We start from the raw sequence: 15593 nt of genomic DNA, 5'->3' as shown, positions 1-15593 counted from the left end.
TCTCTTCATTAGACAAAAAGTTTATCTCTCTACTTTTATCTATCCATTCACTGCATAAGCTTTGTTGAATTTGTGAAACATCACTTACCTTTTTATGAACTATGAAGTCAGACAAATTAATTTGTTTTCATCTTTTTCAGTCTTGTATGTAATTTATTTTCCAGTTAAAATATTTAGAGATGTTTTGTGCCCGTTAAGGCTAGAAATGTCAGACCTGAGAAGTGAATATTCTTTTGCACAATACTCAATATTTTAGATAAAAGCAAAATATTGCAGATGTTGGAAATGCTAAACAAAAGCAGTCTTTCTCTCTCCACAGTTGCTGCCACATCTGCTGACTTTCCTCAGCATTTCTTGTGTTTGTCTCACTTCATTAGAGTTATTTGTACTTATTTCAATTTTCCATTTTCCAAACTGGCAAATTTATTTTGTGTTGTATTTTGTGGACAATTTTGTTTTCTAAGCTTAAGAATTCAATATTAATTTCTTCAATTCATCCCAATTATAGCATTTGTAACTTCGTCAGAGCTTGCTGTTACAAAGCAATAAATTGACAACAATTTCTGAACTCCACACGCATGCAGTTACATTTGAAAGTTAGGAACATTTTCCTCTGTAAGCTTTGTGAAACTGATATAAAATTATTTGGCATTCACTGAGGAGCTCTTGTATAAAGCTGATATATGTATATATTATATAGCCCCCAAATATCAGAAACCCCAGAAAATGTTAGGCTTACCATTCAATTGGAAATGACTTATTTTTAAATGGTGTGTTCCGCCTTAATAGCTGCCATACAACCTTTAACCATTGAAACGCTATACAAATATGAAGTCTCATCCTTTCAGATTTAAAATAATGTGGATTTAATTAATTGTAAACATAGAACAGTACAGGCCCTTTGGCCCTTGATGTTATGCTGAAATTTAACCGACTTTAAGATGAAACTAACCTACATAACCTTCGCTTTACTATCATCCATGTGCCTATCCAAGAGTCGCTTAAATGTCCCTATATATCTGACTCCACTACCACTGCCGGCAGTGCATTCCACACAGCCACCATTCTCTGAGTAAAGAACCCACTTCTGACATCACCCCGAAACCTTCCTCCAATCACCTTAAAATCATGCCCCCTCGTGATAGCCATTTCTACCCTGGGAAAAAAAATCTCTGGCTATCCACTCTATCAATGCCTCTCATCATCTTGTATACCTCTGTGAAGTCACCTCTCATCCTTCTTCTCTCCAATGAGAAAAGCCCCTAGCTCCCTCAAACTTTCTTCATAAGACAGGCCCTCCAGTCCAGGCAGCATCCTGGTATATCTCCTCAGCACCCTCTCTAAAGCTTCCACATCCTTCCTATAATGAGGCAACCAGAACTGAACACATTATTCCAAGTGTAGTCCAACCAGGGCTTTATAGAACTGCAGCATAACCTCACAATTCTTAAACTCAATCCCCCAGCTAATGAAAGCCAACCCACCATATGTCTTAACAACCATATCAACTTGGATGAAAGACTTTGAGGAAACTATGGACATGGACCCCAACATCCCTCTGTTCCTCCACACTGCCAAGAATCCTGCCTTTAACCCTGTAATCTGCATTCAAATTTGACCTTCCAAAATGAATCATTTCACACTATTCACAACACCACCAATTTTTGTATCATCAGCAAACTTACTCATCCACCCTTCTACTTCCTCATCCAAGTCATTTTTAAAATTCACAAAGAGCAGAGGTCCCAGAATAGCTCCTTTCAGAACACCACTGATCACCAAGCTCCAGGCTGAATACTTTCCGTCTACTACCACCCTCTGTCTTCTATGATACAGTCAATTCTGTATCCAGACAGCCAAATTTCCCAGTATCCCATGCCTCCTTATTTTCTGAATGAGCCTACCATGGGGAACCTTATCAAACCCCTTGCTAAAATCCCTATGCACTACATCCAGTGCTCTACCTTCATCAGCGCGTTTTGTCATATCCTCAAAGAATTCACTAAGGCTTGTGAGGCATGACCTGCCCCTCACAAAGCCATGCTGACTATCTCCAATCAAACTATGCTTTTCCAAATAATCATAAATCCCGTCTCTCAGAATTTTGTTCAATAATTTGCCCATCACCGATCTAAAACTGACTGGTCTGTAATTCCCAGGGTTATTCCTATTCCCTTTCTTGAACAAAGGAATAACATTTGCCACACCCCAATCATCTGGTGCCAATCCCAGTGGACAGTGAGGACGCAAAGACCATCGCCAAAGGTGCAGCAATGTCTTTCCTCACTTCGTGTAATAACCTTGTTTATATCCCATCTGGCCAGTGTTTTAAGACTTCTAAAAAAATTTCTTCTGAGCTGTTTTATCTCTTGAACCCTTCTTTGCTTCCTGTACATGATTTTGAATTGAATTACAAATTACACCTAGAGATCATCATGCTTAAACTTGCCTACATACTTCTGCTAAGCTTTTGCACTGCAATTTGTGGTAATTAAAAGGTTAGAACATGATCAGGGTCTGTGGGAACAGCGAAAACAAGATTGTGTCAATTAATGAGATTAAAGAATCCTTAATGTGGTCCAAACCATACTACTTGCATTCCCTGGTTGAGCAGCATGGTTTGTACCTCATTAAAGATTGTTTAATCTCATTAAACAATACACTATTGTTTTCCCTGTTCTCAGACACTGAATCGTGGAGATCGCAACTGGTCAAACAGCATCCATGGAGAGAGAGCAAGCTAACATTTTGAGCCTCGATGACTCTTCGTCAGAGCTGAAGTGAAGTGTGGAGGGGACAGCATTTATGTTATAGTTTGGGAGTGGGGAAACACTGGGAGATAGTGGGTGAAGGCACCAATGAAGAAAAGATAATGATAGTTCAGCTTAAGTGATCTAATCACTTAAGATCAGTGTCCCCTGTTCCCTCTGCACTTTACTTTAGCTCTGATGAAGAGTCATCGAGACTCAAAACATTAGCTTGCTCTCTCTCCATGGATGCTGTCTGGCCCGCTGTGATTTCCAGCATTTATTGTTTTCAGTACAAATTCCAGCATCTGCAGTAATTTGTTCATAGACCCTGAATCATGTTCTAATCTTTTAATTACCACAAATTGCACTGCAAAAGCTTACCGGAAGTATGCAGACAAGTTTAAGCATGATGAACTGCAGGTATAGTTTGTTCACTGCTGACTGCAATTTCTGGGCCATTGTGCTTAATCCATACTGCTTTCCATTCTCTTCCTTCTCTAGTTAAGTTGGTTGTCTGGTTTTCTTTTTCATTTCTCAGATCGCAAATACATTCAAAATGACATCTCAAATGAATTAGCATCACATTTGATTTTATTTAAAAGAAAACCCATTACCTGCGCAAATCTTTGTATCGCCTAAAATCCTCTAGTTCCAGTGATACAATCTTATTGTGATCAAGGTACAGCTCATGCAATTTGGATGGTAAATCTGAGAGGATAAATTAAGGATAATTAGTATAAATAATCTCAGATATAGTTGGTCAAGTGTAAATAATTTCATAACACTTTTGACATCAAACAGAGGTAAGGCATAACTTTGAAGTGGAAGCATTGAAATGTGTCTTCATCAGAGATTTTTTGAAAGGGTGCATGGTCATTCAATAGCTCAAGTTCTCTGATGAGCTACTTGTATTGAAAAGTATGTCACTTTTGGATACCATACCTAAAGTACAATCTGTGTTTTAAAAGGTTCTGTGATGGAATTAGCAGAAAACTAGACTAGTTTGAGATGACACCAAGTAAACTTTGTTTAAAGTTTGTACTTGGAGGAAAACAAGTGACATCTTTATACAGTTGAAGAGGATGGAGAAATATACATTCATGTTAAACTGTTTATTGATCATTCTCCAATTCTCATTAAGTAAAAACAACTTGATAGAATAAAAAATATAGAGCTCTCAATTTTCAAGATATTCAGTCAGGCTTCCAAAGTGAAGTAAGTTATATGCCAGCCTGTGATATTTTTTAGGAGTTGAAGTACAAAATAAATATTTCTGTGTCATAATGTTTGTGTCTCACCATTAATTATCTAATGCCCAGTGAAAGGGAGTGGAAGTACAGATTGTTAAGAGTATGCAGATGAAAATACTTTGAACATAATTCAAGAAAAAGTTTTATTCTTCCCATATCCCTCCAAACCCCTCCTATTCATATATCCATCCAGATGCTTTTTAAATGTTGCAATTGTACCAGCCTCCACCATTTCCTTTGGCAGCTCATTCCATACATGTACCATCCTCTGTGTAAAAAGGTTGCCCGTTAGGTCTCTTTTCTATCTTTCCCCTCTCACCTTAAACCTATGCCCTATAGTTCTGGATTCCCCCACCCCAGGGAAAACACTTTGTCTATTTATCCTATCCATGCCCCTCATGATTTTATAAATCTCTATAAGGTCACCCTTCAGCCTCCGATGCTCCAGGGAAGACAGCCCTAGCCTATTCAACCTCTGCCTCTGATTCTATGACGCTAGATGTAAAAACTCTAATGGCTTTGGGTGACTTCTGTAATGAAATTAGTAGAGAACTAGCCTAGTTTGAGGTCACGCCAAGTAAACTGTATTTAAAATTGATATTTGGAGGGAAACAAGTAGCATCTTTGTGGTTGAAGAGGATGGAGGGATATATATTCATGTTCTACTATTGGGATTACATACCTTTCTTGGATACTTGTCGCAGATATAACATCTGTTATGAAGTAATTGTACATTAACTCAAACTGGAATATTTCATGTGAACAAACCTATTTTTTTAAAAATCCCATTGGAGAAGAACATATAATTTACTGTTTCATAGCCAAAAAATGTTTTGCTTTTGCCTCTTTGGCATAGAGTTCCTGAAATGGATGTTGGTTTTTCTTTGACCGGCTAAGGTGTTGGATGAGCTATCAAATATTATAAATTTAATAAATTTGTTAATTTGTAAACTAGCCACAGGTTAAGCTGCCAGACTTCTGCAATTAAATAAATAGTTTTCTCAAGACTTCATAAAGAAAAAAGTACTTACATTTTTGTAGCGCTTTCCACTGCCACCAGATGTCTCAAAGTACTTTGCAGCCAATGTAGTTGTTTTAAAGTATAGTCACCATTGTAATGTAGGAAATGTGGCTGCAAAATCCCTCAAGCAGCAATGTGCAAATGATCTAGTCGTCTGCATTTTTATCATGTTGATGGAGTGATAATTGTTCACGATACAGCGATAACTCCTCTACTCTTTTATGAAATTATGCCCAGATCTTTTACACCATTTGATCAGGCAGAGAGGGCCTCCATTTAATGGTTCATCCCAAAGCTGGCACCTTCCTAAATACTGCATTGGGTGTTAAATTAGTTTCCGCTGCTTTCGCCCTGCATTGAAACTTAAACTCACTCACAACTTGAGAGGGGAGTATGTAGCTAACTGAGCGACAGTTGATAGAATGTACCATCCATATCAGCCTCATCTGCATGTAACACTGAAGCAGTTGGATTTTTTCCCTTTCACATTAGAATTTACACCTATTTTACATCTTTATCCAGCATTTAGTCGAAGCAAAGGTTACAAGAAATGTTACAAAAACGTTGGAGATCACAGCAAACAAAAAAACACTGCAGATGCTGGATTCCAAAATAGCCAGGCAGGAGGATGGAAGAACTCAGCATCAGGAGGTGCAGAAGTCGACGTTCAGGGTGTAACCCTTCTTCAGGACTGGGGGGATGAGTGTGGGAGGAGCTGCAGATAAAGAGGGTGGGAGGGGGGTGGGGGAACAGGGTGGTGAAGTGGGGATAGGTGAAGACAGGTAGAGGGTACAACCTGGTGGGTCAGTGGGAGGAGTGAATCCGGTAGGTGGCAGGGAGCAGTGAAAGGGGAGAGAGGCTGGCAAGGGAGTCGCGGGATGGGGAAGGAGGTTATTTGAAATTGGAGTCCTCCAGGTTGTAGGGCTCCCAGGCGGTCAGGCAGCATTCATGAAAAGTAAACAAGCTAATGTTTCAAGACTACATGACTCTTCATTAGAGTTGAAGATCTCCAGCATTTTTTTTTTCAATATGTTATCAACTCCTTCAGTTCTGAAGAAGTCATACCAGCCTCAAAATGATAATTCAGTTTCTCTCCCAACAAATGCTGCCAGACATTTTCAGTTTCTCCAGCATTCTCTGTTTTTTGAAGATTTGCATTGTCTGATTTGCCTAACTTTTCCCCTACGATCCACTTTCCACTGTTGCATCATTTTAAGTGATTTATTGGTGATATGTGTAATTTTAGTTGCTGGATTACTCTCTGTTGCAATGAATTGATCAAAATGAAAGTCTCATTTGTTAATATTTGCAAATTACTGAAATACATAATTTTGGAGATCGTCACAAGACAAAGGTACAGTTTCTGGATACAGAAAGCCATTTAGAAACAGCTGAAACTTTGTCCTTTTGGCTTGTGGTATTAGTTAAAAAAAGACCTCAGTTGGCTGAGTTTACTTTGGAAGACCCTCCTTCTCAACCTGTCCCCTTGCCTGAGGTGTGCTGATCTTCAGGTTAAACCCCCATCTAATGAGAGAGCAGCCCTTTGGTCTGATAAGACCTTTACCTTTACTTTTAAAAGAAACTTGATTTAACCCTTTGAAACCCTACCTGCACATTGCTGCATAAAATATACAAATACTAAATAAAATAATCAAATCAACTTACTCTTGGGAACCGAAGTTAAATTTGCCTGTGAAATTCGTACATAAATCAGTCTCAATAGCCCATCAAAAGCATCGGGTTCCATGCCAGTTGTATCAAGTGGATTTCCACTCATTTCTGCAATTCAAAGTATTTGTTATTAACAGTTTGTGCCTTCATACATAATCATTGCTTTTCATGACATATTTGAAAGATTCTCATATCCCTCGAAATCCTCTGATTCATATGCCCATCCAGATGCCTTCCAAATGTTGTAATTGTACCAGCACCCATTATTTCCTTTGGCAGCTTGTTCCATACACGCACCACACTGTGTGTGAAAAGGTTGCGCCTCAGGTTCCTTCTAAATCTTTCCCCTCTCACCTGAAACCTATACCCTCTAATTTTGGACTCCCCAAGCCTGGGGAAAAGACCTTGGCTGTTCACCTTATCCATGTCCCTCGTTATTTTGTAAACCTCTGCAATGTCACCCCTCAGCCTCCGACGCTCCAGAGAACATAGCCCCAATCTATTCAACTTTGGCAAATGGGACTAGATTAGTTTAGGATATCTGGTCAGCATGGACAAGTTAGACCAAAGGGTTTGTTACGATGCTCTATGACTCTACTCTTAACGACTTAATTTCCATAGCTGGCCACACGCTGAAGGGGGATATCAGGAATTTGGTAGGATGCAGAAAACATTTACGATAACCAAAGCAGGGATTAAATAACTTCAGTTACATGATAGCTGAGACGAAGATGGAGTTAAGGAGCGATTTGGTAGAGGTATTGAATATTATTAATGGTTTTGTAGAATATTTAAGGAGAAATGTTTCAGCAGTTGAAGTAGCGAAATCAGGGAATACAGGTGAAAGGTAATTTCGAAAAGAACTAAATGCCATTAATACTTTCTTTCAAAAGTTTTGGTAACTTTATAGAGGTTTATAAAATCATGAGGGGCATGGATAGGGTAAATAAACAAGGTATTTTCCTCGGGCTGGGGGAGTCTAGAACTAGAGAGAATAGGTTTAGGGTGAGTGGAAAGATTTTAAAGGGACCTAAAGGGCAACTTTTTCATGCAGAGGGTAGTGCGTGTATAGAATGAACTGCCCAAGGAAGTGTTGGAGACTGATACAATGATGACATTTAAAAGGCATCTGGATGGATATATGAATAGGAAAGGTTTAGAGGGATATGGAGCAAGTACTGGTAAATGGGACTAGATTAATTTAGGGTATCTGGTTGCCAAGGACAAGTTGGATGGAAGGGTCTGTTTCCTCTATAAGTCATTGTGATCTGGAATGCAATGCCTGATAAATGATATATGCAGAATCAGTAATCATTTTCAAAGGAAATTGAATAAATACTTGAAGATGAAAGAATTGCAGAGCAGTGCCAAAGTGGAAGGGGAATGCAATGAATTGGATAGCTCTTTTAAAAACACTGGCACAGACCTGAAGAACAAATGGCTCCCTTTTATATGTTTTTAACACTCTGTACTTTGTTATGAAGTGGAATTTAATCACCCTATCTAGAGATGAGTTTGGAGGTAAGGGTTAACACTTGATTACACATAAAAATGCCTCACAAGAAAATTTCATAATGGTTTTCCAAAGAATTGTGAAACGTTATGATAAAATCGATAGGTGGAAATTGTTTCCACTGGCAAGAAGGTTGTTAACCAAAAGGCACGGAAGTCAGGGAATTGGCAAAAGAAACAAAGGGGAGATGGAGAGAAATAGTTCTGCGATTCTGAGTTGATATGACTTTGAATATATTACCTGAACACCGATTCTCGATTGAAATTTTTAAAACTGAGTTAGATATATACTTTAATGGAAACTGTGCCACAGATATGAGGAAACAGCCAGAGATTTGGGAGTAACAGGCATAACTCTTTCAGAGGCATTTCAGCATGTTAGAATGGTGGAATCTTACAGACTATAATGAAGTCAGTGAGATTGTTTTATTACTAATTGTTCAGCAGATGGTACTAACACAAGAGTTATTTGCAATCAATACGGAACATTAAAACGGACAAATAATTAAATGGGCTCTAATGAACATGAGGGGTGCATGGTCTCCTTCTGTGTTGTCAATCATCCTGTGTTTAAATAATGTGAAATCGTCAAAGGCAACATAATGAGATAATGGGAAGATTTAAGCAAGTTAATTTAAGAGCGTTCCTTTGAAGAAAGTTAAGACAGATATAACATCATCGAAAAAATTTCTGAGTTCAAATCCAATAAAAAAAAGTATCATATGAACTTAGTGAACTCAATAAATGGTATACCCGACAGGAGGCAATAGCCTAGTGGTATTATCGCTGGACTGTTACTCCAGACATCCAGGTAATGTTCAGGGGATCAGGGTTTGAATGGTGGAATTTAGATTCAATAAATATCTGAAATTAAGATGACCATGTATCCTTTGTCGATTGTCAGAAAAGCCCATCTTGTTCACTAATGTTCTTTAGGAAATGAAACTGCTATCCTTACCTAGTCTGGCCTACATTGTGACCCCAGTCCTACAGAAATATGGTTGACTCTTAACTGACCTATGGGTGATTAAGAAATGTTGGCTTAGCCAGTGATACATTTGTACCGTGAATGAATACAAAAAACAGCAACCTACCACTGAACTTAGAAAGAAGCATGAGCTGAATCCACCTTTAGTTCTGGGTAGCATGTGAAAATATAATTAGGATATTAAGTATTTTTCTCTTTTTATGTGTTCATTTTCATCATTTCCGCTGATAGGTGAAATTTAGCAAGGCTTAGAGATAGAAAAATATCCTCTCTACAGAAATGTAATTATAAAGTAAAACAAATACATTATTTGTAAAAAGGAACATTTCTTGGACAGATATTACATTGATTACTTACCCAACCAGATATAGACAGGTTGAGTGAGGAGGCAAAATTTATTAGATAAAATATAACATGAGCAAATTTATCCATTTTGGCTGGAAGAATAGGAAAAAAAAGTATGCTGTTTAAATGGAGAGAGGTTGTTGAACAAGCTGGTACAGAGGGATATAGGTGTCCTGTACATGGATCACAAAATTGATATGCAGGTACAACAATTGATTAGGAAGGGAAATGAAACATTGTCATTTACTGAAAGGGAAGTGGGATACAAAGGTAGGGAAGTTTACTGTTGCCCTATAGGTCCTTGGTGAATCTGCATCTATAGTCCTTATTTGAAACAAATATATAATTACTTTAGGAGCAGTTAAGAGAAGATTCACTCAACTTTTTCCTGTGAAGAACAGTTTATCTTATGAAACAAAGGGAAACAGGTTAGGACTATACCCATTGAAGTTTAGAAGAAAGAGGTGGCCTTATTAAACATATAAGACCTTGAGGGAAAGAGATAGAGGAGATAACTAGAACATGTTTTCTCTTCTGGGGGAATCTAAAACAAGAGAACGTAGGTTAAGGGCAGGACATCACCGTTTTAAGAACAGAGATGAAGAGAAACCTTTTCTTTCAAAAGATCTTTAACATATGGAATATTTATCCCCAGATGGGAGTGGAGACTGGGTCTTGAAATTTATTCTGGACTGTGACAGATAGTCAAGGGTTTTTGAGTGCAAGCAGGAAACTGGAACCAAAACTACAACCAGGTCAACAATGAACTGGCTGAGTGATAGAACAGTCATAAAGAACCAAATGCCTTCTCCTGTTTTTAAGTCTTATGAGCCTCTGAGAACTGGAGGTTTAATTTATAAGCAAAAGTTCCTTTAAGGTATGCAGTCCTACTTAAGATTTATACTGCTTCTCTACTAAGGTCAGGATTTTAACCCCAAGACTGAATATCAGGATCCCTAATGAGAATATACATGAGATGGGCTAGAATTTGTAAACTCTAGTTCTTGTCTTGAACCCACTGTATCACAATTAGGATCCTTGAAATTTTATTGTAGTAAATCATGCAATCAACAGGCATTCCACTACAAGCAGTGGGAAAACAGAAATGGTGTGAGCTGGACTCTGTGAAAGCTGAGAATGGGATGCTGCACAACAGACTGAGAACAGGGCTGCTGCATGGTAACTTGGGAGCTGGGCACTGTGCGGCAGGCTGGGAACAGTGTGCAGCATGGCACGCTGGGAGTGAGGTTGCTGTGTGGCAGACTGGGCGCGGGGCTGTTGCATAGCAGGCTATGAGTGGGTGTTGGTCAGAGCATTGAGTATAGGAGTTGGGAGGTCATGTTGCGGCTTTACAGGAGATTAGTTAGGCTACTTTTGGAATATTGCATCCAAATCTGGTCTCCTTCCTATCAGAATGATGTTGTGAAACTTGAAAGGGTTCAGACAACATTTACAGAGTTGAAGGATTTAACCTATGGGGAGAGGCTGAATAGGCTGGGGCTGTTTTCCCTGGAGCATTGGATGCTGAGGGATGACCTTATAGAGGTTTTTAAAATCATGAGGGACATGGATAGGGTAAATAGACAAGGTCTTTTCCCTAGGGTGGATAGTTCAGAATTAGAGGAATAGGCTGAGGGTGAGAGAGTCAAAATTTAAAAGGAACCAAAGGGGCAACTTTTTCATGCAGAGGGTGGTATGTAAATGGAATGAGCTTGAAGAGAAAGTGGTGGAGGTTGGTACAATTACAACATTTAAAATGCATCTGGATGGGTATATAAATAGGAAGGGTTTGGAGGGATATGGACAAAATGGTAGCAAATGGGACGAGATTAGGTTGGGCTATCTCGTGGGCATGGACGAATTGGATGAAGGGTCTGTTTCCAAGCTGTACATCTTTATGACTCTATATCATAGTGTGCAGATGACATGAAACTTGGAGAATGAGACAAACTCAAATGATTCTTGCATGACCTGACCTGTCTTTCGCCACTGTCTGGCAGTCACTAATTCTCTCCTTGCATACCCATAAACTGCAGAGGAAACCACAACTATAAATTTGTGCTATTGATAAAAATGAAGCTCCAAAACCTGGATCTTGAGCTGACAATATCTAACGTATGTGGTTGTACAGGACATGTGAACCACCTGGTTTCCATGTGGAACAGAATGTGTACCCACTGTTTTACTCCATTTCCTTTGTCATGCCTCTGTTTTGCAAAGGATTAGATTTACTTGTCAATCAGCTAATTCTCCTGTCGCTGGCTAGGTGTTCAATAGGAAACTGTTCTGGAGGAAGGGTGACTGAAATGTTGTTGTTTAACTCTAACAGTCTAAACATATCAGCTAAAATGAAAGATCTCTTTAGTTATACTCTTCCCCCATTATTCAATTTTTATTTAGTCCCTGTATCAGCTGAAATAATATTTAACTCAAAAATTAATTATCAAATTGGCTTCATAGAGTCATAGAGATGTACAGCATGGAAACAGACCCTTCAGTCCAACCTGTCCACGCCGACCAGCTATCCCAACCCAATCTAGTCCCACCTGCCAGCACCCGGCCCATATCCCTCCAAACCCTTCCTATTCATATACCCATCTAAATGTCTCTTAAATGTTGCAATTGTACCAGCCTCCACTACATCCTCTGGCAGCTCATTCCATACACGTAACACCCTCTGCGTGAAAAAGTTGCCCCTTAAGTCTAGTTTCACAACATCTTTCCGATAGGAAGGAGACCAGATTTGCATGCAATATTCCAACAGTGGCCTAACCAATGTCCTGTACATCTGCAACATGACCTCCCAACTCCTGTACTCAATACTCTGACCAATAAAGGAAAGCATACCAAACGCCTTCTCCACTATCCTATCTACCTGCGACTCCACTTTCAAGGAACTATAAACCTGCACTCCAAGGTCTTTTTGTTCAGCAACAGTTCCCAGGACCTTACTAATAAGTGTAAAAGTCCTGCTGTAATTTGCTTTTCTAAAATTCAGCACCTCACATTTAGCTAAATTAAACTCCAACTGCCACTCCTCAACCCATTGGCCCATCTCATCAAGATCCCGTTGTACTCTGAGGTAACCTTCTTCGCTGTCCATGACACCTCTAATTTTGGTTTCATCTGCAAAATATACTAACTATACCTCCCATGTTCACATCCAGATCATTTATATAAATGTTGAAAAGCAGTGGACCCAGCACCAATCCTTGTGGCACACCACTGGTCACAGGCCTCCAGTCAGGTTCCATGCATACTGAGGTCTGGATCATTAATATATAACACAAACAGCAAGGGTCAATCTGACAAACTTGTTGAGTATTCTTACATTTTTGTTTTTATTTGATTCCTAGCTTGTGCAGCACTTTTACAGAAAGTACATATGTAAACCTTAAATTATTAGTCTTAACTTTAAGTCCATTTTCCATGCATGAATAGCTAATTTAGTCCAGTGTTTCCAGATGAAAGGTACTGTATTTGATAACCACAGAACCAGATTCCCTCATGGCCAAATGATGTATAGGCCCCATTTGAAAAGTTGTGATCTGTAAATGTACATTCTAACAGCAAAAACAACTGAGATAAAGCTGGCATTCATGTATTTAAATGTAGTCAAAGCCAATTTAAAGAGATCACGAGAATGGATTAGTTTTACTAGAGTTTCTGTTTACACAGACTTACCTAAAACGTGTAAAAACTTCATTCCTTTAAAAGATTGCTTTTGTATTTTCTTAATTTTGTTATCATCAATTCTTAGTTCCACAAGAGATTTTGGTAAATGAATTGGAATCTGAGGTAGCAAGTTCCAGGAAAGGTGAAGCAATTTCAAATGTTTCATGGACTGGAATGCCTTTGGATGGATTTTGGTTATCTGATTGTTAATCAGAAAAAGTGCCTAGGTGGGATAAAAGATAAATAGTCTTCATACACAATAAGATTCATTTTATTGTTAGCTACTTGAAAATATTGTGCTAAAACAGTGCTATATCAACAAGATGAATAACTTCGAAACAAATGTAGACTTAATATTATTTCAGTAGTTTTCAACAGCACAGAAACAGATCCTTCAGTCCAACTAGTCTATGTCGACCAAGTTTCCCAAGTTCAGCTCGTCCCACCTGCCTGTGTTTGGCTTATATCCCTCCAAACCTTTCCTATTCATGTACTTATCCAAATGTCTTTCAAATGTTGTAACTGTACTTGCATCCACCACTTCCTCTGGTAGTTTATTCCACATAGGAACCACTCTCTATGTGAAAAAAAAACGTTGCCCCTGATGTCCTTTGTAAAAATTTCTCCTTTTACCTTAAAAATATGCCCTCTAGTTTTGAATTCCCCCACCCTGGGCAAAAGACCCTCACTATTCACCTTATCTATGCCCCTCATGTCTTTATATAACAATGCAATGAATTAACATTTTGGCCGCACACCAACATTTGAATCATTCCTTACTGGACAAGATAAAAAGCCTACTTGTCTCAGTCTTGGGTTAAATCCACAACATCTTCTAACTTTTATAAATAAAGACATATATAGAAGTACTTAATTTGGTGACAAATTTCCCAAAGTGATTGAAAGACCAATAATCTCAATTATTTCAATTGTTTCAGATTTACATTATATGCAATATTTTGTTTTTATATGACTCTCAAGTGATTGATGATTGCTGATACTCATGCTATCTTTACAATTTTAAGTGTATGGAAAAACAGAAGGACCACAATATAACCATTAGGAGTTCATAAAAAGTCAGAGAACCCATTCCAAACTAAAATTAAATAATGGTGACTAAAATAATCTGTTCTCAGAATAGGCAACAAAATCAGGTTTTACTACCTGCTCACTAGAGAAAGAATGAGAATAATATAATACTCAGGGGCGGCACGGTGGCTTAGTGATTAGCACTGCTGCCTCATAGCGCCAGGAACCAGTGTTTGATTCCAGCCTTGTGCGACTGTCTGTGTGGAGTTTGCGCATTCTCCATGTGTCTGCGTGGGCTTCCTCCGGATGCTCCAGTTTCCTCCCACAATCCAAAGACGTGCAGGCTAGATGAATTGGCTGTGTTAAACTCCCCATAATGTTAGCTGTATTAGTCAGGAGTAAATGGAGGGGAATGGGTCTGGGTGGGTTGCTGTTTGGAGTATCGGTGTGGACTTGTTGGGCTGAATGGCCTGTTTCCATACTGTCGGGAATCTAATCTAATCTAAGGCGCCCCTGCCAAATGTCTGTTGAGAGGATAGATCCAAGCTACTGGACTTTTTTTTTGTTGCCTTTACCAAGGTGGTGGGGGTTTGGCATTGTCAACTTATAATAAGGTTGTATTTGCTGCCAACTGCATTGGTACTTCATATTTTATTTAGTTATTGCAAGTGGTTGTTCTGTGAATTTACTCTGACTGTGAAGCACTTCCTTCCTCAATGCCTGATAATTAATTATAATCCCCATGTGGAGATAATGGCGCTGATATTTATTAGAGGTGAACTGGGGATTAGTAGGGATATGGTAGGTAATAGAGAATTGGAACCTCTGGGCGGGAAACCCAGAAGTTGTCTTTTAATTTTCTTATGGAGTTTCATACCTGACAACAAGCTTTCTTGATATGAAAGGGAAAATTCTGAAAACAATTGGGTCTCGCCAAAGTAGCTATTAACAGGTCCAGCCAGTGGTCATGCAGAGTCATAGGTTTGTCCAGCATGGAAACAGACCACCAATTTTGGTGTCATCTGCAAACTTACTGACCTTTCCTCCTATGTTCATAACCTTACAGCCTGGCTCTCTACTTGGTTTATGTTCATGCATGGTACCCAGGAGAGGGAGCATGTGGTGACTGCTGCCACACCTCGGCATTCTATGCCGTGTGAGTACCACAGCAGCTGGTGTGCATTGTCTACCCCTCTCCCAATTTAAATTCAGGAAATTAATTTGATGATTTTATTTGTATTTCAATACCTTATTAAGAGACTATTGCTCATCAATTTGGTTTAATTAGTTAATATAGATATTAATTGACTCAATCGGTCAGTTGAAGGTGAGGCATAAAAATGGGGCATTGC

The 15593-nt window shown here is 38.8% G+C and overlaps 1 protein-coding gene and 1 long non-coding RNA gene across 2 annotated transcripts in view; one reads left to right on the top strand and one right to left on the bottom strand.

Moving 5' to 3' along the window:
• The window catches only part of LOC122558930, a 269987-nt gene that overhangs the window by 127574 nt on the left and 126820 nt on the right, over positions 1 to 15593 (top strand). The window lies entirely within an intron of this gene.
• Positions 1 to 15593, bottom strand: part of aspn (asporin (LRR class 1)) — a 36221-nt gene that overhangs the window by 8319 nt on the left and 12309 nt on the right. The window contains exons 4-6 of the mRNA XM_043707889.1: positions 13222 to 13435; positions 6687 to 6800; positions 3365 to 3458 (exon numbers count right to left, since the gene is read on the bottom strand). Coding sequence (XP_043563824.1) covers positions 3365 to 3458; positions 6687 to 6800; positions 13222 to 13435 — 422 coding nt within the window. The remainder of the gene's footprint in view (positions 1 to 3364; positions 3459 to 6686; positions 6801 to 13221; positions 13436 to 15593) is intronic.

The sequence above is a fragment of the Chiloscyllium plagiosum genome, chromosome 18 (assembly GCF_004010195.1).
Source record: "Chiloscyllium plagiosum isolate BGI_BamShark_2017 chromosome 18, ASM401019v2, whole genome shotgun sequence".
NCBI classification, from domain to species: domain Eukaryota; kingdom Metazoa; phylum Chordata; class Chondrichthyes; order Orectolobiformes; family Hemiscylliidae; genus Chiloscyllium; species Chiloscyllium plagiosum.
This window is presented reverse-complemented; position numbering and strand designations above follow the sequence as displayed.